We start from the raw sequence: 26,683 nt of genomic DNA on the forward strand, positions 1-26,683 counted from the left end.
AAGCTCAGCAGCAGTCATCTCCGGTTTTTTATTGGTTGCATACTGTTTTCGGAACAGAGTATCAATTGTTGCAAAACAATCTATTGAATTTCGTGGAAGAGTGTGGAACCACTCTAAGGCATCATCCTTAAGAGATAAGGAGAAAGCTCTGCAAATGACGGGATCTTTATCGGTGTAAAACGCCATGGAGTCTATAAAGTTACGCATATGATTATCGGGATCGGCGGAACCATCATAACGATCTAGCACCGGTGGAGGTTTATCTGGCATGTGTGCTTGCATGATGGTATCTGTGAATGGGAGCAGATTGGTGATACGTGCAGAGGAGGGCCCCCTTTTTCCCCCAGCTAAGGGATCAGATGGCCCTCCATGATGGCTCCCTTCATTATTGTCATGCCGGTTAGAGGCTGACAATTCTGGCGGTGGTTGTTGGGCCCTCAGTGCTGCCAACTCTTCTGTCTGCTTGCGTTGGATTTCATGTTGCTCCCTTATAGTTTGTGCTTGTGCCTCGATCTGTGTCTGCAGTTGTTGGATCAACTCGCGAGTGCTGAGATCGTCCATAGTTCCGGTGGTCGTAGTTGGGCTTTCCAATCTCATTCCCCACAGACGGCGCCAAAATGTTTCGGTATGAGGTATGGGGACCAAGATATCAACCTAACAATTCTGGATTCTTTCTTTTGATGGGACCATCTCCGTGCTATCTTGCCTTTGACGTTGTTGATCCTCCGAGGAAAGGGGCTGGGCACCTGAAAAAGGCACTCCGACGCTCAAGTTAGATCAGAACTCTCTCTGTCTATGTATTTCTTAGTTAAAAAATGAATGGAATCCCAAAAACTCCTTACCTCCCTCCCTTTTTACCCATTACCTGGATCTATTGGAAGTGGACCGTAAGTGAGTGGTGGGTCCCTCCACTTCTAGTGCTTGCCGTTACTTCTTACCTGGATCTAATGGAAGTGGGCAGCAAACGTGAGTGGTAGGTCCCTCCACCTCTAGTGCTTTAGCCATTATTAGGACCTTTATCATTGCCTGGATCAGTTTATTTCCCTGATTCGCGGTCTTTGATTAAGACAGTGTCTTTTTGTTCGTATCTGCAAAACCGCTTGACCTTTGTGTGAGAATTTTGTGTCGCGACATCAGACCATAAATGGTCTATCGCCAAGTGATCGACATCTAATCGTGAACAGTTGATCCTCAGTGGTCGACATCAAACGGTCGATCGTTTAGTAATTGTCTATCATCAGATGATCGACATATACATACGAATGTCAGTGGAAGTCGATAGTTGCCAAGTGCTCGACGTTGAATCGTAAACGATCGACCATCAATGGTCGACATACCAGTGCTCGACATCAGTTCAGATGTCAATCGGTCGACATACCAGTGCTCGACATCAGTTCAGATGTCCATCGATCGACATACCAGTGCTCGACATACAAATGGTCGATCGTCTAATGATCGACATCCGTTCAGATGTGTGTTGTGTGGATGTCAAGTATCCTATGGTACAGAAGTGTTTATAATAAAATTTTCCCAGTAACGAATGCTATAGAGCCAATCCATGTTACCTCAGAACAATATTTTTGTTTTCCCATTTCGAAGATAGCCGATACTTAAAATGGAGGGTGCTTCTGTTCATTCACGTTAAAAATAAAAAATGGCAAAGTTTAGAAATTTCACATTAGATATGCTCATAGTATTCGTAATTTTGTGAGAAAACTTTGCTCATTTTGTAAGTGCTATTATATTACTTTTATATTGGTACCATAGTATTTGGCAATACACTTCCACTACAAATTGGAAAACTTATCTTATGTAGATAGTGGTACCACTGCACGAGCTTACAAAACTATACATTTTTCTACACAAGAAATGTTCTGTTCTTCTTCAACTTTTTAACCTTTATTAAAAGTAAACTTCCTTTCCGGATGAAGCAAACTATTTTCTCTAAACAATCTATAAATAGTCTCACTCTCCTAAATTTTATAGGCAAAACATTTATCATCATAAATTTTCTTGATAGCTCATTGATAAAATGTCTTCCTCAAAGCTCTATACTACTCTTGTCTTAGTTTCTTTAAGCCTATTTTTCCACCAAACATCATTTGGAGACCCTCTTTTCTATTTCTGTTCAAAGTCTGGGAACTTCACGGCTAATAGTCCCTATGAAACACAGTTGAAAACACTCGTCATCAAGCTGATTTACAAGACCTATTCAACAGGGTTTGCAATGAGCTCAGTGGGCTATAACGTAAACTCAAAGCCATACGGACTTGCTCTTTGTCGTGGCGATGTGTCATCCTCAGAATGCAAAACTTGTGTCGACGATGCAACCGAAGCGATCCTTAGTCGTTGTCCATACAACAAAGGTGGCATCATATGGTACGACAACTGCATGTTCAAGTACTCAGACACCGAATTTTTTGGTACCATTGATAACACAAACATATTTTATATGTGGAACATGAACCCCGTGACGGATCCAACAACATTTAACTTAAAGACAATAGAATTTCTTAGCGAAATTTCTAAGAAAGCTTGGGTGAACAATCCTAAGTTGTATGCAAGTGGAGAGCAAAAGCTTGAGAACTCAGACACACTCTATGGGATGGCTCAGTGCACCAGAGACCTATCTAGCTATGACTGCAAGAACTGTCTTGCTGATGCAATTAACGACTTTCCGTATTGTTGTGCTGGACAAAAGGGAGCCAGACTTGTAGGTGGGAGCTGTAACTTCAGATATGAGTTATACCCCTTTCTCAAACAATAACAAAATTTATAAATTACCAAATAATTCACAATCATTAATAATTTTGAGTTGAGTTTTTATTGACATAAATTCATAATATTGATAAAAAATATTTTTAGAACTACAAAACGAATTTGATAATTAAAAATAAACAAAATATGATTAAATAGGATTTGACTGTGAACTACAACAATATCACGTGACTTGTTTCATTAAATTCACACATACAAAAATCTCTTTTTTTAAAAAGATAGCAAAACAATGTCCAATTATAAATTTTAAAATATTCATAATCATTAATAATTGAATTGAGTTTTTATTAACATAAATTCGCAATAATGATAAAAAATATTTTTAAAAATATAAATTGAATTTGATAATTAAAAATAAACAAAATATGATTAAAAACATGACCTAATATATACAAGATTAATATAAAAACTAAAATGATAAAGACTCTGACTTTTGTTTATTTTTTATAATAAAATAAATTAAAATTACGTAAAATATCATGTAGATATGTTTACTGTAACTATTTTATATTTATCAACTCATTCAAAAAATAATTTATCAATTTTTTTAATTAATTCAATAAAGTAATAACATTTTACATTTTATTTAATACATTCTTAATAAACATTTATTAAAAAAAGTAAGAAAAAATTCATTAAAATTCATAAAATAAAATTAGTTTCTATACAATTAAAAATAAAAATGTTATTAGATAATATTCACTAATTAACTTTTGTTTATGAAAAACAATGAGTTTTTATTTTGTAGTTCTCTCTCATAGAAGTGTTTATAATAAAATATTCCAAAATAAGGAATGTTATACAGAACCAATCCTTGTTACCTCAGAATAATATTTGTTTTCCCATTTTGAAGATAGCCAATGCTTAAATTTGGAGGGTGTTTCTGTTGCATTCACTTAAAAATTAAAAATGGCAAAGTTTAGAAATTTCACATTAGATATGCTCATAATCTTCGTAATTATGTGAGGAAACCATTTCGCTCATTTTGTAAGTGCTATTATATATATTACTTTTATAGTGGTACCATAGTATTTGTCAATACATTTCCACTACAAATTGGAAAACTTATCTTATGTAGATAGTGGTACCATTGTATGTTTTTCTACACAGTAAATGTTCTAAGATTAGGTTTTCAGATCTCCTTCTTCTTCAACTTTTTAACCTTTAAATAATATAAAATGAACAATTAGTGTCTGCGCAGTGACGGAAACCATTGTATGTATTAAAATAATTTTTATATATTTTTTAAAATAAAAAGTAGGGTTAAATATGTTTTTAGTCCCAAACTATTGACCGTTTCTGGTTTTCGTCCCTCTTTCAAAGTAAGGTACAATTTGGTCCTCATTCTTTTCGAAACGTTCGTTTTAGTCATCGAAAACTAAACACTGTTTAAAAATTTGGTCCTCATTTAGCAACAAATGAGGACTAAAACGAACGTTTCGAAAAGAATGAGGACCAAATTGTATCTTACTTTGAAAGAGGGACGAAAACCAAAAACGACCAATAGTTTAGGGACTAAAAACATATTTAACCCTAAAAAGTAATAAAAATAATAATAAATAGATATAAAAAATTGTATGTATTAAAATAATTTTTTTATTTTCTTTTTTGGAAGTTTAGCTATCTGAAAGGAAAAATAGGGGACTAGCACTGCCACCCCCATAGTTATAGGTTTTGTTACGTCAATTGGGTTGTATAATATGCCGAATCTGGAATGGGCTTTAGCTATAGAATTTAAATGGAAGTTGCACATTCATACATATATTAATTGAAATGTTTGGTATTAGCAATTTTTAATCACATGGGGCCACCTTAACATTTAATTCATTTGAAATGCTTTATGTACACTGTTACTTCACATACATGAATATAACTTGGAGGGTGCATATTAAATGTATTCAACTTGTGATCCCATTTGTATTGAAATACACATTCATAAGCATTGATGACAGTAATAGTTTGTAGTGAATTAATATTAGTTATCTAGTTAATTGCTTTTATGCTCGTTAATTAGATTATTCTAGACAGAAATTAAGTATATTATATTTTGTATAAAATAAATATTAAATATGAACTGCCATTCACATTTGGTTTTCGATATATATATATATATATATATATATATATATATATATATATATATATATATATATAATAATTTTTTAGAATTACGTGGTTTTTAATGCTATGTGGTGTCTTTATTTTGAGAAAGGGATTGATGTATCTGTATAAACAAAGGCATTGATGTTCTGTATGTGCAAAGAGATTGATGTCCTTTATATGACAGATGCAAAGTCCCGTAGTTTTTCAGTACACTAACGTCGTCTTCTTTTGAGTGAATTTGAGAAGATTTGAAGATAAATCTTTTTGTCGTTTATTTGAGTGAATTTGAAGGTAAATGAGAATGAATTTGGAAATAAAATTTGTGAGAATTAGTATAGAATTGTATTGACGTGACAAATTAAAAAAATTTATTTTCAAATTCACTTTTATTTACCTCAAAATTTACTCAAATAAACGACAAAAAAATTTTATTTTCAAATCCTCTCAAATTTCCTCAAATCCACTTTTTCAAATCCACTTAAAAGAATAAGGCTTAAATTTTTTTTAAAATAGAGTAACATATTTATATTCGGGTTATCAGTAAATATTAAATTACATTATATATTTAGTTACTTTTTATTAAGTGAAATTTCTTAGTATTACCAAGATAGATTCTTCTTTGAAGAACTTTTGTATAATATGTGGAATTATGTGTTTGTAATAATAATATTTTATATTAGTTAAAAAATGTTGAAGTGGTGTTTAGAACAATAACTACTACTAAGAGCAACTTCTCTACTTCCTTCCTGCACCTTCAAAAAGAGTACTTTATCGTGCACCTTCGAAAGTTCATTCTACACTTTTAAAATATCAAAAATATTTTTCTCGAGATTTGAAATTGAAAGTCGATTAAGAAATTTTCTTTACTGTGTTCGAATTATGATTAAGAAATTTTCTTAAAAAGTTAAGGTTTTTTCTGCTTTTGTTTTAATTTATTAATAATAATAATAAAATATTAAAAATACAAAAAGTTTAATATTTTAAATTAAAAAATTATTAATTTAAATTTCATAATTAAAAATTAGATTTTAATATAATAAATATTTAACTAATTTAAAGAAAAAACATAAAATATATATATGTTAACCGTATTTGGAAATACGGTAACATATTCAATTTCAAAATGTTAACCGTATTTGTAATTACGGTTTTTTTATTTATTTATTTTTTATTTTGAAATATTATTTATAATTTTTGATAAATGAATAATATTTTAATTTAAAATATTAAATTTTATTTTATAATTTTTTAATATGTATTATTATTTATTATGATTATGAAAAAAACAAACTAAAAAATTAAAAAAAAAATGCTCAAAATTGGTTAAAGTTTTCATGATTTTTATATATATTTTATTTATTATATTATTATTATTTTATTATTAATATTAAAAAACAATTTCTAATTATGAATTTTAAATAAATAATTTTTTAATTTAGTTTTCAAAATTAAAAATATTAAAATTTAATATTTTTTTAATATTATTAATAAATTAAAACAAAAGTAAAAAAAAAAACCTTAACCGGCGTTAAAAACCGGTTAAGAAAATTTTTTAATTGTAATTTGATCGCGGTTAAAAACTTTTCTGGCTTTAAAACTTCGACAAGGGTATTTTTGATATTTTGGAGGTGAATGATGAATTTTGGAGGTACAGAAGGAACTACTCCTTCAAAAATCTTCTTTTATCATTTTTTTTATTAAAAATTAATTGATTTTTGAAAGTCGAGTTTTACACATAAAGCCAATAAGATCTTAATTGAAAGGCAGTTAAGAAAAATTCCTTAGTCAGCTAATTTTTTTAATCTTTTTTAAGCTTACTTTTTGGTTTTTTATTTATTAATAATAATAAAAAAAATATTAAAAAAATTAAAAACAAAATTTAATATTTTTAATTAAAAAAGAAATTAAAAAATTAATTATTTGAATTTAGTAATAAAAAATATTATTATTATTATTTTAAAAAATCAATAAATAAACTAAAATGATTTTTTTAAAAAAAAGAAACCTTAATAATTTATAAAATATTATTTATTAAACAAAAATAAATAAAATATATTAAAAAATTAAGATACGATTAACATTTTTTTCTAAATTTTTTTATTTTAGCTTTTTGATTATTAAATTAAAATAAACAATTTTTTAATTTAAAATAGTAAATTTTGTTTTTAATTTTTTTAGTATGTTTTATTATTATTATTAATAAATAAAAGACTTAAAAGTAAACTAAAAAAATTAAAAAAGGAAAACTTTAATCGCTTAAAAAACAGCTAGTTAAGGAATTTTTCTTAATCGATTTTGGAAAGATAGTTAGGAAATTTTTCTTATGATTTTTGAAAGTTGATTAAGGAATTTTTTTAATCGATTTTCGAAAATTACTTAAGACTTTGTCGATTTTTATTGATTAAGATTTTAACGATTTTTAAAATGTGTAAAAATTTTAATCGAAAGTCTATTAGTTCTTAATAAAAAAAGGTAAAATTAAAATTTAAAGGTATAGAAAGAAAATAAAGAGACGCTGGAAGATCACTCATTATATAAAGTTAGTAATAAAGTATTAATTAATAAGGATGTTACATATCTTACTATTTTATACTTTGTTTTTAAATACTTTAAAACAATTACATATCTTACTACTTTTATACTTGTTTTTAAATATAGAATTGAATGCACGTAAGAGAACTTTTTAGGAGAAAATACTAGGTATCTGGAAAAACAACTTCTCTACGTGAAGTAAACAAACTGGAGTACTGAAAAAACGATTTTCCTTTTTGTCTAGGTTGAAACTGTAAGACTCATGAAAAATATTTATAATAGTAAATTTTAGCATTTTATTTGTAATAATAATTTTAATGGATAGAAAAATGTAAATTTTGGATATAAAATTTTAGTAATTCTAGAATGAGAGATTCAAATTTTTGATAACTTATTTAGGATTTTTTTTAGAAAATTGAATAGTAAAAGTGAATAGTGAATAGTAAATAGGGAATAGTAAAAAAAATAGTAAAAATGAATAGTGCCAAAGTGATAAGTAAGCCACGTTGGTGCAAGATGGATCAGATAGAATTTGAATTAAAATAATATTTTTGTAATAGTAAATGAATAGTAAAAATAAATAGTAAAAAAATGAATAGTAAAATTTTTTTTGGCTATAAATAGCAAGGGATGGAAGGCTGAAACTTACACCAAAATTATAGAAAAATTTGTGAAAGAAGAGAGTTGGAGAAATTTTTAGTTGCAAGGGGGAATTCTGGAAGTTTTCGGAGAACTGTTTTAGAGAAGGAAATTAAGTCTGGAATAGAGGTAAGGGGAGTTACATTTTTGTTTGGTATTATTTTGAGTCTTGTATATGTTGCTTTTGGTTGATCTTAAATCTTGAATGTGAAGTATTTTGTTTCTGTATGATTTTTAAATTTTGGATGAGAAATGCTTCTGTGTTTAGATTCAAGTGTGATAGTTTTAAATGTGATGTTGATTATGTTATGCCATATGTATGCTATTAATTGTTTATTTCTGTATTTTTGGATGGATTAGAAGTTGTCTAACCGGCTCTGCCAGATTCAACTTCTTGTTTCCCCATACTTTATATTGTTTTCCTTATTCGTTTTTATTTTTGGATGGATTAGAAGTTGTCTAACCGGCTCTGCCAGATTCAACTTCTTGTTTCCCCATACTTTATATTGTTTTCCACATTCATTTTTATTTTTTGAAGGATTAGAAGTTGTCTAACCGGCTCTGCCAGATTCAACTTCTTATTTCCCCAAACTTGTTATTATTCTTATTATTTAATTACATTGTATTCCTGGAAGGATGAGAAGTTGTCTAACCAGCTCTGCCAGATTCAACTTCTTGTTTCCCCAGAACTTTTATTGTTTTATTTAATTTTTATTGCATCTTCTTGGAAGGATTAGAAGTTGTCTAACCGGCTCTGCCAGATTCAACTTCTTGTTTCCCCAAGAATTTTTATGTATTAAGATTATTTTAATGATTGTCAAACATTTGATTCTTCTACGATGACCATTTATAGTAATATTTTATTATTGTTATTTTATTTGTAATATATTTATCTTGTATGATTTCTGTGATGAATGTATTTTATGATGTTGATTTGAATTTATGCGTTTGAACATGATGTGATTATTGGGGGAAGTAGGTGAATGTATGAGGTATGTTGGATTCACTATGATAATATGATGATATCTGATTATTCATGTCTTGGGTTAAGTTTCAAAGTGACAGTATGGTTCATGGACGTAATTCCATGATCCTCAAGGAGAGGATACACGGTGGTGCCCTAGTAGTTATTTTATGATGTTGATTTGAATTTATGCGTCTGAACATGATGTGATTATTGTGGGAAGTAGGTGAATGTATGAGGTATGTTGGATTCACTATGATAATATGATGGTATCTGGTTATTCATGTCTTGGGTTAAGTTTCAAAGTGATAGTATGGTTCATGGACGTAATTCCATGATCCTCAAGGAGAGGATACATGGTGGTGCCCTAGTAGTGTTTAGAATGAAAATAGGAGCTCAGTCTTGGGGGCCATCCTAAAACTCCAATGGTCTTTCTTCTCATGTAAAGAGGATTGAACCATGTGGTGAGGAGTAGTAGGAGGTCCTAGTCTTGGGTGCTTCCAGTATGATCCAAGGTGAGTGATAACGGATTAACCTCGTGAGTGTGGTAGGGTGGGGAGCCCAAGTTTCATAAGCCACCACGAGTGCAAGACCCGCCATAGCTCGACTATCATTATAGTCTGGACGAGTCGGGGTATAAAGTAACAGGTCTTGTGATGTCAGTTTATCATGTTTGGATGACTTTTGCATGTCGTGTGAGTGGGTGAATTATGGTTTAATAAGTATGCTCTAATTGTTCTTTTATACGAATTTAAGTATGATAACATGAATTAACTGTGCTATATGTATAACATGCGTTTTATATCTAACTCATCCTTGCATTGTTTGTGTTGTGTGCTGTTTGGGTATGTTTCTTTGGCGATGATCATCCACTTGGATGGGAGCAGATGTTGTTGCAGAGATACTCTTGGAGCAAGAGCTGGAGGTTACTGATGTTGCGGAGTAGTTTTCTTAGGAATTTCCTGATTGAACACTTGTAGTGTTTAATCCTTTCAACTGTTCAAGTTTAAATTTTCTGTTTTTTTTTCTGGATAACTGTAATTTCACATTTAATTACACGTCATACTCCGACTATTCTCTATATTTGGATGTTAACATCTTTATTATATAATATTGGTTATTATGTTATTATATAATCAGGATGTTACAGAAAACTTTAACTTATGCTAACGTAACACCTTTCTGAAATTTCCCTTGAATCTGAATTTAGATTCCAAGTTTTAAAACTGAGTTTAGATCAGCCTATAAGCGATTAATAATTTAGTTGTGGAGCAACTTATTGTTCTAATGAAGATTCCAAGTTTTAAGAGTGAGTTGTGATAATTGAATTTTGATTAAACCAAATAATGAGGAATTGAATAATGATTCCTTTAATTAAATATTAATGCAAATATAAAGTAATAACCTTTTTTTTCATCTATACCTCTGATTTAGAAAGGACCAATCTTCTTTAGTATAATGAAAATTTTTTATTAACTTTTTACATCAATAATTAATTTTTTTTAGAAAAATGTCTTGCATGATGATAACAACTAAAAAAAATAGAAAAAAGGTTTTTTATACGATTTGACAATTTTTATAAAGATAAAATAGTTTTAATACAAGCTAATTTTTGTGTTTTTAAAGAAAAAGAGAAAGTAAAAGGTAATGAAAAGTATTGTTAGGGTAGAAAAAAAATTAATGTCAAAGTGCAATTTTCAAGAAAATGTTATTTATAAAATAAGAAAGTTACACAACCAAGATGTTTATAAGGTTACACTTACAAGAAAAAATAATAATGTATTAGCCAATGATATATAAGTGATGCAAGACAGAAATTTTGTGATTAAATATATACGAACTGATGCTGGCTTCAGCTCATTAGCAGCATTACTCGCTTTATTTTATTATTACTATTATTATTATTGTTGTAATAGATATTACAAATATTATTTTGTTTTTATTTAATATAGATTATAGATTTTTATAAAAACATAATTCGAATAAAATAAAACTACTATAAATAATAAAACTTTCTTTTTCAACATTTAACACAACCTATCTAATGAATACTTCTTTGGTGAAACTGATGAGAAGAACAAGTTTTATATGGTTAACATATATGGTTGACATGCCGAATGATGCAGAGTGGATTTCTACCTACAGAAATATATCAGATTGATACCTTTTCGAAACAGTTAGCTAGGAATTTCACCGTAAATAGAGGAAATGTAAAGCTATAAATATTAGTAAAAACCAGTTTCCTCTGCATTTTTATTATGTTCCTTATTAGAACCCTACTTGCCAACATATCATAAAATAGTTTAATATTCTGCCACAATGGGTTGGTTGGATGCCTGGATTAGGTGCACCACTATGGAATAACAGGCCAAGCCTCAAAATGATTCCCTGTACATCTCTGACATTTATTCTACAAATTAAGGGAAAAAAATTACTTGAGAAACTTTTTGGTAGAATGATGTGCGTGCAAGTGAACTAAGTCACATATTTTTATGATGGAACTGATAAATTAGTTTTCAAATCATAAATGTGAAAAAGGCTGAAGTTGAGTTGTTGTGAATCCAACAACTATCACCTGGAAATTCTACACCTGTGAATCCTCCAAGCATCAGAAAACTTAACAAATAAAAAGTTAGGAATCATATGGAAGAGTCAAGACTGTACCAACTAAGATAATCCCTCTCATCTGCATGACTGAACCAACTCCAGCATTGCATGAACCACAACTACACATCATCACTATCATCGTTCTAAAGATTCTTCTCCAAATTCCATCATGTCTCTATATATAGACTTCTAAACTCAAGTCAAAATGTCAGACACAACTAAACAATTAACTTTTATCACATCTCATCTCTGGTGAATCATCTCCATCACTCACATATACATTAGCAGTTAGAAAATATGGGTGTTCCGGCAATCATCTTCAGGGTATCTTTTTTGGCCATACTCATCAAATTGGCCTTGGCTACAGATTACATTGTTGGAGGCCCAAATGGTGGGTGGGACACAAACTCAAACCTTCAATCATGGGCTTCATCTCAAATATTTTCAGTGGGAGACAGTCTAGGTAAGTCAGTCCTAGCATGCATCCGTGAAGCACATTATCTTCATGTATTGTTTCTAAGTTGATGACATTGACATTGATGAATGCAGTTTTCAAGTACCCGCCAAACCATGATGTGGTTGAAGTTACAAAGGCAGACTATGATTCTTGCCAGCCAACTAACCCTATTCAGTCTTACAACGATGGCGCCACTACCATCCCTCTCACTTCACCGGGGAAAAGATACTTCATCTGTGGGACAATGGGACATTGCAGCCAAGGAATGAAGGTTGAAGTAAACACTCTTGCCACTCCAACAGCTTCTGCCACACCAGCAGCATCTCCTGAAGATTCTACTACTCCGTCTGCAGAATCTCCTGAAGAAATTCCCACAGCACCGAGTCCATCGTTCCAAACTCACATAGAAAGTCCTATATTTTCTCCAGTCATTCCTTCCACTGAATTTCCTGCTTCTGTTTCACCTCTAGCACCGAGTCCATTGTTCCAAACTCATCTTGAAAGTCCTATACTCTCTCCGGTCATTCCTTCTACTGAATTTCCTGCTTCTGCTTCACCTCTAGCACAACATTCACAAGACGTGTCAGCTTCATCTACCAGGGAAAGAATTCTACAAGCCTCCTTTGCGGTAGTTTCAAGCTTTCTAATGATGTTTATGGCCTTCTAAGGACGGAGAAAATTTTAGTTGATCGTTACTTCTGAGTTCATTGTGTTAAAATTATTCTGGTGTTCTCTTTGTCCGTTTGGTGTGGTTATTGCTTACAAATTCAGATATAATTTCTATGAGCGTGTATTATTAGTCAATGAAATTTGATTTTAGACCCCATTACTGAAACTGATTTTCTGATCATCCTATCGATTACCATCTTCAAGTCATCAAAACATTGCTTAAAAACTGAGGAAAATAAATTACTTTCCCACTAGAGCAGGTGATGTGAAAAAAACAGAACAGACAAATAGAAGAGAACTTCCCTATAATAATCAGCCGCAGAAAATAAATTTCCTATATAACGATGAGGTGACATAACTTCCCAAATGGACATGATATTCATTCAGCATCTTGGAACAGTAGGCACTTTCTTCTTGAAAATGAAAGAAATACAGGAGATCATTTTGGTTCTAGAACCTGGACCAAGAAAAAAGGAAACATTCCAGCAAACAATCACTAAAACACACTTTTATTTTTAATCATGCAACACACATTATAGCCATGACATGGTCCACTTTCTTAAAATAGTTCAAGCAACAATAGCACAAATTTATCTTATTTATCAGTTTCCGAGCACACTTGTCCTATGACTTTTAGAAAACACACAATAGGTAGGATGGATGACTTGTACAAAAATACCGCAAGCAAAGAGCACACACAACCAAGTGGATGCTATTGCTAACCACTTTATGCAACTGGAGGTCGAAGCAGATGATCCTTCGATGTATCAACTGCAGCAGGGGGCATAAACTGCCACATAGCAATTCCAGGATAGCCAATGAATGGTATCAGCTTATGGGTACCAACTTGTCCTTTAGCAGCTGGGCCTTGAGGGAGGAAGCTGTTCTGTATATTTGTCAGTTTTACCTGCTGCTCCAACTTTTCTTTCTCTTCCTTCAGCATATTCTTCTCGTCACGAAGCTCATTCTTCTCAGCCTGCAAGGAACAAAAGTTCAGAACCACACACAATCAGCATATACTCTCATTCATGGTCACCCCTTATTTTGATACAGAAAGCTTAGCAATCGAATTCCTGTCAGAACTAAACTCTACCAAGTCAATTCATCAAAGTAAAATAATCTCTAGAAACAGAAAAGCACCTTCAATTCTTTAACTTTTCCCTGTAGTTCATCATTCATTTCCTTAAGCCTCTCGGTTTCATTTCTCAATTGGACTACCACTCGAGCAGCATCACTTAATATTGCAACTTTGTCTGTTTTGGGCGGCCTACCAGGCTCCAAGATGGAACTCAATTCCAGAAACCTTAAAATCATGCCAAATTGAAGACATGAGATTTTGAACACTAAACTCAATCACATAAGACGCAAGGTAATAGCATGCCTATCATTCAGTTTATCCCTTCGCATTTTTTCGCGACACGCCTTGGCGCCAGATGCACATGACTCGGTCTTTAACCTGCAGTAGGAGTTCCAAAGGATTTAGGGAAAAGAATGAATGAAAGAGAAAGATGACAGAGGTAAAAGAAAAAGAGACCGGAAAATTCATCACAAATTTCAAGTTAGTGTAGGCACAGAATCACGTCAAACTTACAGTCATTAATTGAACTCTTTGTAACCAAACATACTTAACCCTGTATTAGTTGACTAGAGTTTAACATAGTCACTGATAACTAACAAAGAAACATAGTAGTCATTCCTAATCTCCAAATACATGAACATCAATTAACACATGAGAAACATTCTTGAGGTCCATATTCTTCACTATGACTAATAATAATTGGTTAGACACAATTGAAAGAATCACTCAACTAAATTCAGAGCACTATAAGATTCTTTTCACTCAAACCCACTTTGACTGTAATACATAGAATTAATTTCCTCTTCTATATTTACAGCATGGAGAAAATCCTTATGTAAAGTTCTAGCAAATTGGGTGTCCTATTGCTGTAGAATCCCTTAAGGCATAGAACATGTCATGGGAGGCTTCAATGAAACTGTACAAAATTGGAAATTATCCTGGTGATGATAACTCGAACATCCCAGCTCCATGCCAAGATTCCAAATCATAGAAACAGTTGTGGAGGTACAACTTTTACTTCATATATTCTTTACAGAGCCAGAAGAGATATTACCGCTTTGAAGGACTATTTTCCAGAACAGTTGAATCCAGTGAGTATTCCATTTCCAAGCTGCAATTATAAAACAATCATCATAAGGCAGTTCTAGCTTTTAAATAAAGGTTAATTAAAACAATATTCACTACACTTCCCATGCTCAACAACACTTGGTGCAAAGTGTAAACCAAGCAGAAAGTAAAAGAACAGAAAGTTACAAAGCAAACCGACCTCGTATGTGAAGGACCTTTCAAGGTGTGATTTTGAGGCCCCCAACTAAAACCTCCAGAGTCTGCTGCAACCATGAAGTCAGCACCGGCAACAGGGATATCAAAGCCATAATCATAAAGCCAACCGGAGGCACCACTTGAGGAATTCATGTCCATGTTGGAAGCAAGCAAGAAGAGAGAAAAAGAGTGCACTGTGTCTGAACTGAGGCTAGGAGAGCAGTGAATAGCGTGAGAATATTATAATACTATGTAACACAACATTATTCATTTGTTCCTTTGGCTTTTGTTTATTTTACTTGTTTGTTCCTTATCTTCCGTTGTAAGTGTAAAGAGAAAGTCATTGTGGTGATGAGGGCTGTGACGGAAGCAGCAGATTGTGCGTCATTCTAGAACAGTGCACCATGGCCAATTGCATTACACTGCCTTACGTTGTTACAGTGCAGAGGAACTAAGTAAACGCCATCTCTTCCTTTGTATGATGCCTTTGTGTTGGGCCGTTTCACATGCAAATTAAGCCGAGTTGACCATTCAGCCGCGTTACTATTTTTCATAAAACAACATTCACTTTTGTAACTTTTTGTTGCTAACGTAAAGACATTCTGCACAGTATTTTTCTTTTGGTACGAGACACAGAAATTGTTAAGGCTACTGATTCTACTCGATCACTCAGATCAACGTATATAATCAGCATTCAAATGCGGTATAAAAGTTTGTTCAAGATAAGTAATTACGCATAAATACCATCTTAATTTACCATCTTTGATTATTTTAACATAGCCCGTTCTTATCGTAAGAGCCGTCATTTTTGGGGACGGTGGACTATTTAATGAGGTTAGGATACCAAAGGTGTGGTGATGTTTCTAGAAATCACCTTATTAAAATTTACGTATTAATCCTATTAATAGTAATGATAATGTCATAATAGTGATTAGCTCATTGGTGTTAATATAATGTGAAGTTTTTTCATTGTTGTCTTCATCTAGGCTCTTTGGATGCATAATAAAATACAACTAGCCCTTTCCCGGTGGCTTGAAACATGCTGTTCATTGCCGTGACGTGATGCGCATAAAAATATCATTTTAGAAATTAATAACTTAAATCAGAGATTAAACTCACAAAAAATTATTACACTCCTACTTTAATTAATAGTAGATTGCTTAAATTATTGCTAAATTAAATAATATTATGTAATAACCGAGAGGGTGGCATATCACATGTAAAAATGTAGAGAATTACTGGGATAAAAAAACCAGAGTCTGTTTTAGGGTAAAAAAATACTTTCATTTTTGTATTCACATTCTCTTTCTCCTTCCTCTCGACTTCGTTTTCTTTGTTCCTTCTCTTTTCTTTCAGTTTCCATTTCATTGCTGCCATTGAGCGATCTGTGTGAGTCGTCGTTATAATCATCGAGCGGCTCGTGTGCGTTTTTTCGTCTTCTACAACATGTAAGCCTTCGTTTCTGTTTTCGTTTTCGAATTGGTGTTTACATTTGTCAATGAAATTTGTATTACAAAAAAATTGGGGATGTCCTAGAATTTGTGTTAAGGTAAGATCAGTGTCTTCCGTTTGTAAAAAATATGTTGGAATGTAAGGCTGGGATATAGTTTAAACCGAAGAAAAGAAGGAACGAATGATCTGATACTACATCCATAGCTCAATACTATTACACCTCCAAATTTTTTTACCGACTTCAAATTTTTTGAGTTTTTTTTAGTTTCTGATTTCATTTTTAATTCTTCTGTGGAAACTAGTTCAAGTGGTTTAAATAGGGGTCAACATTGAAGTATATATATGTACCATCTCATTTCTCATTTTCTAAAATACTCTGTAACAATATTCTGTTTGATATAGGTACATTGTTTTAGAGTTTGATTTTGCTTTCCTTTTCTCCCCAGACATGTTTATAGAGTTTATTCGGCAAATGCAAGTGAAAGATGTACAGGTATTTTTGTTGGACTTATTTTTTTTTTTTTTGTTTTTAGCTTGGACTTGGTGTGGTTGGGAATTGGGTTTTGAATGTTATTTAGGTTAGTTTTTGTGAAGTCTTTGTTTTGCAGCATTTATGAATAATAATATAAATAACCTGTTGAATAGAATCGTGGGAGAATACAATACAACAAGGGAAACTAAAATTAGCAGCCTTGTGTATTTATTTGAGGTATGTAAAACTAATGAGACCAATATAAAAAAATTCATTTATTGACTCTTAAATTGTGTAAAAAAAATTGGTAAATAAATCAAAAGACAGTAAATAAGAACCTAGAGAGATCAACCGCTATTAATTGATCTCCATTATTGAATGATTTAGTATTAATGTCTCAATTGGAAAAAATTTAGAGGTACCTAATTTATAGTTTTGAGCATTGTGGTGAAAGAGGTTGAAATTGCATGGTATATTTATAAAAGTAAAATACATTAGAAAGTAAAAGTTCAAGAGGCTAATAACGCTTAAAAGAACAAATAAAACATAATGTAAGTTTATCCTAATGAATACTCAATTCACAATGTAAGATGATAAGTTAAAAACATTAACAATAGAATCATTATATTTTCAAATAACTAGGTGAGTATGAAATAATTGCTTAAGAATTTATTTAGTTTGACCGGTTGAAGTTGACATTAAGCACAACTCAATGATTATGTTAAAGTTTTGTGCGAATTAGGATATGTATGATGTTAATACTATTTGTTATTTATACATGGACTTTTTGTCAGATTTTATCTTAACTTGTTGTAATGCCATGACCTCTTGTCATATTAAACTTTAACACAACTCATAATTCGACAAAAATCATGTTTTCTTAGAATTTTAAAGGGATGAATTTTGACACAACTTGTCGAGAATTTTTACAGTTACTGGGATTTTAATTTGAATAAAACTAAAATGAAAACCTCTTATAACTTTAAACGATAAACTTTAACACAACTCTAAAATTACACAAAAAATACACTCGACAAAAATTATCCTAACTTGAGCAAAGTTGAATATTCTTCAACTAACCTAGTACTCTAAGTGTATGTTTGGATTATTATTTGATGTAATTTAAATAGAACTTTCACTTTTAAAGAACATAATGTACAAGTAACAACAATGACGAATTGAAAGAGGCAATCTACGTTTAATTTAAAAATAAACAAAACACGTTGTAACAAGTATCAATCAAAATTCAAAAGCGTTTCAAGGACAAATTGTACTTTTACTACCAAATACATGAGAGAACGGTTGGTATTCCAAATGTAAGTCTAAGTCTCACATTGGATAAAATTGAAAAAGTTGAGCAGTATATAAAGGTGAAAAACTCATTAACTCATTGTCTTAAGGTTTTCGGTAGAGGATGATGTCGATCTCTTATATGGTTGTACTCATTGATAAACTCAACGGCTACTCGTAGTTGTCAATCTAGGTTGTCCTCATATAGGACTCAATTTTTATACAAATTAATTTTATATATTGTTTTAGTTTTAGTTGACCTAAAATTGATCAATTGATCCTACATAAATAATAAATTTTAAATCTAACCAAACTTTGACCTATGCAAATCCAATCTAGTTTTTTCACTCTGGCCCAGTTGACCTGGCCGAGCAACCTGATCCACTAGCTCAAAAGTCCATTAAATAACTTAAAACGTTATTGTTTTATCTATGGGAAAAAAAGTGTCATCATGGATGAAATCATGCCTCCACTTATTAGATTGTTAGTGACAACTTGCTCAGAATAACAAGAAGAATAATAAGAATATGGTAAGTAATAATGGCAGCGGTGAATACAAAGATTGAACCACAGAAAGGGCAAAAATTAACTTCAGTGACTGTCATAATTGAAAATAAATGTAGATGTCAGGAACCAATTTGTAAATTCACTGGGCCACATTACAAAAATGTTCTCCCACTAAAAGGAAATAAATAAAAAAAAGGAGTGAAAAAAGGAAATAAAAAAAAAAACAAAGAAACCCATCAGTAAAAGAGTGAAAAAAGGAGTAAAAATAATATAAACCACTCAGATTCAATTCTAATTTTCCTTTTCCCTTTCCTTTTAGACCCAATTGCCATCACCAATCGCGCAATTGCAAAATGCAGATAGATAGCTACACATTAGCATGCACAGTATCCAGGTGTAGGTGTATTAACATGTGGCGCGGCCACACTTGGAGGATTTGCAGGGGCAGTTTCCTCCGGCGGAGGTGGTGGTGGCGAATATGGTTTGTTATCGAAAGGAGGAGAAGGGGTTGGATTTGAAACCGGATTGGTTGGTGGCGTATAGAGGTATTGAATGGGGGAAGGTGGGGTTGGTGAATTGAAATTGGGGTTTGGGAATGTGGTTCGCGAAGGAATGAATGCAAGACCAATCGGAACATTGTGGTGACGACGGCGTCGGAGTCCCATTCCGAAAACAACGAGCATGCGACTGTGAAGATGAACGAGGATTGCAGAGTAAAGAAAAGTAATTTTTTTCAATTTTTTATATTTTAAAAAATATACTATGTTTTAATGGTATTAATTAGTTTTACATTACCGGCTACTAACCATTGTTATTTTTTTAATCTCTTTGTTTATGCACACAAAATGGAATTTACGTATTAGATTAATATGTAACGAAAGATTATATAGATTGATATTTGTTTGTAATATCAGAAATTAGTAATTGATGGGTCTTCGTGTGAGGCCCAATTACAATTAGTAGTAGAAGATGATCTATTATAAAGCCCAATTAAGAAGAAGATGAACGACGATGAAAAAATTGACACTGACGGTCCAGAAACGATCTCTATCCTTCATCATCGGTCCAAGAACAAAGAAGCAACATCCACCACGTCCCTCATCATATAAGCTTCATCCCTTAATTAGCGCCTTTAAATAGACATATAAGAAGATTCAAATCAAGAACACCATTAAAGTTAGTTCGTCCTTCTTCTCTGCTTTTCCCTTAGATAGGTAGATTCTCTTATTGCATGGTTCATGCAGTCAGTGTGAAGAAGTGCTAATCTCGATTAAGCGGCGAGCGGTAAAATGGAAGACTTAGTGTGTGCAGCACAGCGCAACATGGGGACAAAAGTGACGTTTCAGTTTCAAGAAAGGTATAATTTCCAGCAAGAAAGAATGTCTGGTGAAGCTATACGTGTGGAGAGAGCAAGGAAGCAAAGTGTCAGCCATGGGTTCAAATTGGATGATGGTCACGTCAAGAAACAATCACGTCTTGGACTGCCATTCAAAGCTTTACCTGCTAAATTCAAGGTAACCGTTTCTTTCATTTCTCATCACTACCAAGTAACGTTGTAAGTTCCATTGCGAGTTTAAACCTTTTAACGGTTCATCAACCCTGCACGTGTTCTTTCTTTCTTTCCTTTTTTTTTGATTGATTTTCATTTTTGCGTCTATGCAGTGTTCAATTTTACGATAATTTCATTTATCCTTTTGCATTTTCTTATGACCAAACAAATTTTCATATAACACGGATTAATTGGATTGACAATAATGACCCTCTTGCTTTCTATTTTGTATCGTTATAGTAAGTGATAACCATTTCAGTGGTCCCGCTCTTAGATGCTTGCCACGAGACCCTTGCTATCAGCCTGAAAGCACAAGCCTCTCAATCAACGGCGAGAATATGTCGAGAATGTTATAATAATAATAATAATAATAATAAAATTAGAAGGAAGTTGACTCATTCACTTAGATCAATCAATAATTTACTGTTGTATTATATGTTTTACTGAACACAACCAAAAGTTTAAAATGATATTAAATAATCCCAGACTTTGTTATTTTTTTGTCCAGATATTCCCAGCCAAAAAATAGGATACTTTCTTGTGCATCATGATGAAAATTGTGTCTTATATTAATCAATATTGGTATGGTGACCCGTATTTGTGAGTTTATAATCTACATATTTTATGATGTAGATAAATACTTTTAATATATTTTTTCAATTTAAATTTTGAAAATATATGTTAGTGAATATTATATTAAAATTTGACAAAATTAGTCTATATTCGTAGAAAATATTGTTAAATTTAAATTTAGAATACAGTAAAATTTTAAAACTTTTTTTTAAAAAATGTTTGATTGAATTTATAGTGCAGCCACATATAGCTAACATATCAATTGATGAAAAACGTGTAAGATCTCCGATTCATCCAAATCTTATAGTAACCTGTAAACTCTGCTCATAAAAATGCAGGAACAAATTCATTCAATTTCCGAAGATCAAATGCATGCAAATTATGTACCAGTATATGTGATGCTCCCAGTAAGTTGTTATATTTCTTTTTTCATACCTGTGCCACTTAGCAGAATGTTGTTGTATTTTAAAAATGTGATGGTTGTTGCTTTCAGTTAGAAGTTGTTACAAATAAAAATGTCTTAGAAGACAGAGTAAAACTTGAGAAACAACTGAAGAAGCTACACGCAGCAGGTGTCGATGGAGTTATGGTTGACGTCTGGTGGGGCATAGTAGAATCCAAGGGGCCTGGACAATATGATTGGTCCGCTTATAGGACCTTGTTTCAATTGGTTCAAAAGTGCAAATTGAAGTTACAAGTTATAATGTCGTTCCACCAATGTGGGGGGAATGTGGGGGATTCGGTTTTCATCTCACTACCCAAATGGGTCCTTGAAGTTGGAGAAAAAAACCCTGATATCTTTTACACCAACTATAAAGGTATCAGGAATAAGGAATGTTTATCCCTCGGGGTGGACAAAGAATCTGTGTTTCATGGACGAAGTCCGATTGAGGTCAACTTTCTCCTATACTTTTATTTCATATATTCTTGCTGTCTGTTAACTCTTCACGTTCCTTAAACATCTATATTTACCAAGTCTTGCCACTATTCCAGTATAACTAATCGCGTGCACAACCATTTAGCCATTTTGGGTCTACCCAAGTCCAATTTTGGGTACCTTATTATGAATTGAAAAAAGCCTAGCGCAAAAGAAAGCCAAAAGGAATTGTGGTTCTTTTTGGTTTCCAATTCATGATATTTTTTCTTCTTTATGTTAAAATAATTGTTTATCATTTTCATACAGCTGTATAGAGACTACATGAGGAGCTTCAGAGAGAATATGGACGAGTTTCTTAAATCTCAGCTCATGATAGACATTGAGGTAGGACTTGGCCCTGCAGGAGAACTCAGATACCCCTCTTACTCACGCAAACTGGGGTGGGTATTTCCAGGTATTGGAGAATTTCAGGTGAGCTTGGAGTTTTCTGATGAAGCTATTTGTGTGTAGTTCTAAAATACATTAGGTACATAATAACATCAATAACTTGATAGTGTATATTCACGACTAACATCAGGAAGAACAAGTCATCAGGTTTAAACTATTTTGAATAAAATCTTGCAGTGCTATGACAGATATCTTAAAGCTGATTTCAAAGAGGCTGCAACAGAGGCAGGTCATCCTGAGTGGGAGCTGCCAGATAATGCTGGAAAATCGAACGATATACCGGAATCTACAGAATTTTTCAAATCAAATGGAACTTATCAAACAGAGAAAGGCCGTTTTTTTCTGACATGGTATTCCAACAAGTTGTTGACCCATGGTGATGATATCTTGGATGAAGCCAACAAAGTATTCCTTGGTTGCAGAGTGAAATTAGCAGCAAAAGTAAATTCTTTGAATGAATATAGTAAATGAGCATGTTTGTTTTTTGCATGAATTACCTGACATTTTCATATGAAACAGGTTTCCGGAATCCACTGGTGGTATAAAACAGAAAGCCATGCTGCAGAGCTTACTGCGGGATATTACAATTTATATCATAGGGATGGATACAGACCCATAGCAAGGATGCTTTCCCGACATAATGCTATTTTAAATTTTACTTGTCTTGAGATGAGAAATAATGAGCAACCAATTGAAGCCCAAAGTGGAGCTGAGGAACTTGTCAAGCAGGTAATTTGTTTCAACTTCAATCCCAATCGTATTAATTATTCAAAGTTGCTTACTATCCTTGATGAATATTTGCCTTTCGTTCTCTTTCTCCGCGATAATCGACCAAACCACTTTAAAGCTTTCTCAAACTTCACATTCAGGTTTTAAGAAACTGCAAAATTTCCATCTTTACTTTTTCTTTCTTGACAAACTTTTGTTTACTAAAATGGTGTAAGTCCTGACGTAACCCTTCTGACTTAATCCCTTTCAAGCTACTGCATGGCATGAGAATCTTTAATAGCCTCAGTAGGAGAAGCCCAGCATTTCAGGCCAACTAATATTTAGTAAATATTCGTGGCTCTATTCAATATCAAGATTTGTACACGCAAATTAAAAAATATGTAATAATATTAATATATTTAATTTAAATGCTAGCTAAAGATTACTCCATGACCCGCATAGAAATAGTTTCATAAAACTAGTTATCCACAATATATAATGTCTTCTGATTGTTCCAGATAGTATTGCTAGGATAAAACATAGGGCATGAATTCCTATTATGAAATAGCATAGAGAAATTACTAATGCATATGTGTTCTTTTAATTAACCATTTTATAATCTTTTCGTGCATAGTTTTATTCAGTGCGTTCATTCTCCTCCAGGTTCTTAGTGGCGGTTGGGCGGAGAAGATTGAAGTTGCAGGAGAAAATGCACTCGCAAGATATGACCGTGAAGCTTATGAACAAATCCTTTCAAATACTAGACCGAACGGTATTGTCAAATTTGGCCATCCAGCACGAAAAATGTATGGCGTGACGTACCTCCGTTTATCAGACAAGTTAATGAAGCAAAGAAACTTTGACATATTCAAAGCCTTCGTGAAAAAGATGCATGCAAACCTGGTAAGCAGCACCATTGCATTCGATGAACGATGGCAACAGTACTGATATAATCATAAGACTCTTTTATTATAAAAAATTTACAGGATTACTGTTCGGACCCGGAGAGGTACTATCATTTCACAGAACCTATGGAGCGATCAAAGCCAAGGATTCCATTAGAGATTCTTCTGGAAGCAACCGAACCATTGGAGCCTTATCCATGGTTAAAGGAAACGGATGTAACCCGACGTGTGCTTGCTGGTTTTCTTCATTACATACTTGGTATTGTTTTACGCATACTCAGAATAAAAGTAAACTAGAAAGGGAATGTAAAAGAATGATGTAACAGAAAAAAAATGGAAAGGATGAAAGGAACAGCTAGATATGAAAAATTGATTGTTTTCTTCTAACCTTGTTCATTTTGTCTTTGGAAACGGTGACCTTGTGGAAGAAGTAAAGCTTTCATAATAATAAATAGGTTAAACCACTTCCAGTCCCTATTTTTGTTGGATTTTGTCAAGTAAGTATTTTGTTTTTTGAGTTCTTAAAAAGCGAAAAATAGAAACAATTAGTTACTTGCTGCTAAATTGGGTTAACAAGATTAACTTTCTCATGAGCTATCAATATAACATGGAATATTTTAAATACGTGGCATGTTAGATTACGTGGCATATACAAAGTAGATTATATGGAATATATGATAAAAAAAATATATCCTATTGTCGCAAGATTATCGTTTCTCGCGTAACACAGTAGTGTCTCCAACAACCGCAACTATTGCCGATGAGAAAATTAAAGGAGGATCTTCTCGAGAAAGTTGAGATTTTCCGAGAGGAGAAAACCCGCGGTTGAGCCCAGCCTATATTGGATAGTGTAAGCAAGGCATGTGAGTGAATAGTTGGCGGTTGAAGTGTTTTGTCTGCGCAATTCAACGTTGGCACCAAAGAGCCATGCGCATTTGGGGTTGGTGCAACCCACTAACTTGGAGGAAGAAAAGTTCTTGGAGATGAAAGATTTGGGTGCATTGTGGAAGGAGTTGCAATTTGAGCAGAGGTGGTGGGAGGAGCATGGGAGCAGACGAGGGTGCTTCCGGTGTCGAGAATAAAGGAGAATTTTGTGGTGGGGTTCCTAAATTGAGGTCGATGAGTATCCTTCGTATCTTTTGGGGGTGGATATGGGGTTTTGAGTGGGTTGGTGATTTTTTAGGTGGTGGGCTCTTGTGATGGAAGTTGAAACAGCGAGTTTGAGTTTAAGGGTGTGGAATGGTTGCGAAGAAGGGTGGTTCTAAATCACAAACTCTAGTCGCGCAAGAGTCAGGATTGCAAACTCCTTGCATCATGTTGTGAGAGATTTAGTGCCTTTGTTTCTCCTTCTTCACAAATTCACCAACCTACAAACCCAGAAACATCCCAAAACACAGAAACAGAAATCTATTGTGAGTTCATTTCTCTCGCGCAAATAGAAACATGAGAAAACTCTCAATCTCGAAGGAAAGGCCCCGAGTGACATTGGACTCCACCCCATGAACCCTAATTTCGTGATGAACTTCGCTAGGGTTGAAGATGAATTTCGTGATGAGCCCTGAGCATTAATCGTTAGGGTTGAAGATGATGAAAGGTAAAGTTGAAGATAATGAAAGGTAAAGTTGAACATGATGAACCCTAATTTGGGTTTCAATTCTCAAAAACCTTTTTTTTTAATTATATATTCTACATAATCTCTTTTGAATGTGTCATGTCTAGGGATGGCAACGGGTCGGGTTGGGCACGGGTAGTGCCTACCCGTAACTCGACTCGCCAGATAAAATTGTACCCACAACCCGACCCGCTATCCGTCGGGTATCCGTTTAAAAAATACCTGCGGGTATTTTAAAACCCGCGGGTACCCGTGGATACCAGCACAAAATAAAAAAGAAATATTTAATACATATTTAAAATAAAATTTAAATAAAATTACAAAATATATATATATATATATATATATAATATAATATAAATTAAAATTTAATTTTAATTAAATTTAACCTAATAAAATATAATTTTATTTTATTTTTAATTAATTTAATTAAAAAATATATAAATTATTTTTTTTAAATTTTTCTCGGGTAGCGGGTACCCGCACGGCGGGTAGTATACTACGCGTACCCGACCCGTTTAGAAGCGGGTATTAAAATATCCGAGGATAGTTACTACCCGTCGTAGATTTTACCCACGGATACCCGTGCCCGCAGGTAAAATTGCCATCTCTAGTCATGTCATAAAATTATTCCACATATTACATTGAAAACTCATGAGAAAGTTAATCCCGTTAACCCAAGTTAATGGTAGGGAGCCAATTGCTTGAATTTTTCACTTCAAGGGTCTCAATTGGAAAAAAAAAAAAAAGAAATAGACCTATTTGAGAAAACCCAACATAAATAAGGACTGCATAAATGGTTTAACCTAATAATACTAATCCAAAACAATAACTTATAATTTTTTAAAATTATTATACATGATAATTACCTAGATGTCAATTAAGACTATTGCATAACATTATCATCTTTTAGTAAAGATGCATTAACACTACCTTTTATTTGTTCACATGATTATCACAAAAGAAAAAAAAAACATAAAAGAAATAACAGGATAAACTAGTGTGCAAAAAAAATTATCTCATAAAGTAAATAATTATAATAATAATAAATATATATATATATATATATATAAGGAAATTAAAGATAACTTAGAATTTTTGAAAATTTCTATACAGAATAACTACTAGATGTCAAAGAAGACTATTTCACAACATTATCGTCTTTTATCAAAGATGTGTTAACACCTACCTTTCATTTGTT

The 26,683-nt window shown here is 32.6% G+C and overlaps 4 protein-coding genes across 4 annotated transcripts; 3 read left to right on the top strand and 1 right to left on the bottom strand.

Annotated features, from left to right (window-relative positions):
• Positions 1-2,005: 2,005 nt before the first annotated feature.
• On the top strand, positions 2,006-2,780 carry LOC108332884 (cysteine-rich repeat secretory protein 38). The gene has a single exon (XM_017568181.2). The coding sequence runs from the start codon at positions 2,033-2,035 to the stop codon at positions 2,765-2,767; it is 735 nt and encodes a 244-aa protein (XP_017423670.1). The 5' UTR covers positions 2,006-2,032; the 3' UTR covers positions 2,768-2,780.
• Positions 2,781-11,566: 8,786 nt separating this feature from the next.
• Positions 11,567-12,933, top strand: LOC108333728 (uclacyanin 1). Its single transcript, XM_017569204.2, has 2 exons — positions 11,567-12,086; positions 12,173-12,933. The coding sequence occupies exons 1-2, from the start codon at positions 11,921-11,923 to the stop codon at positions 12,745-12,747; spliced, it is 741 nt and encodes a 246-aa protein (XP_017424693.1). The 5' UTR covers positions 11,567-11,920; the 3' UTR covers positions 12,748-12,933.
• Positions 12,934-13,242: 309 nt separating this feature from the next.
• On the bottom strand, positions 13,243-15,366 carry LOC108333516 (transcription factor ILR3). Its single transcript, XM_017568981.2, has 5 exons — positions 15,095-15,366; positions 14,882-14,938; positions 14,131-14,205; positions 13,890-14,052; positions 13,243-13,725 (listed from the first exon to the last, which is right to left on the bottom strand). The coding sequence occupies exons 1-5, from the start codon at positions 15,247-15,249 to the stop codon at positions 13,477-13,479; spliced, it is 699 nt and encodes a 232-aa protein (XP_017424470.1). The 5' UTR covers positions 15,250-15,366; the 3' UTR covers positions 13,243-13,476.
• Positions 15,367-19,126: 3,760 nt separating this feature from the next.
• On the top strand, positions 19,127-24,257 carry LOC108332490 (beta-amylase). The gene is made up of 8 exons (XM_052870971.1): positions 19,127-20,325; positions 21,272-21,340; positions 21,427-21,825; positions 22,117-22,281; positions 22,435-22,698; positions 22,777-22,986; positions 23,629-23,868; positions 23,952-24,257. The coding sequence occupies exons 1-8, from the start codon at positions 20,101-20,103 to the stop codon at positions 24,165-24,167; spliced, it is 1,788 nt and encodes a 595-aa protein (XP_052726931.1). The 5' UTR covers positions 19,127-20,100; the 3' UTR covers positions 24,168-24,257.
• The last annotated feature ends 2,426 nt before the right edge of the window (positions 24,258-26,683 follow it).

The sequence above is a fragment of the Vigna angularis genome, chromosome 11 (genome assembly GCF_016808095.1).
Source record: "Vigna angularis cultivar LongXiaoDou No.4 chromosome 11, ASM1680809v1, whole genome shotgun sequence".
NCBI lineage: Eukaryota > Viridiplantae > Streptophyta > Magnoliopsida > Fabales > Fabaceae > Vigna > Vigna angularis.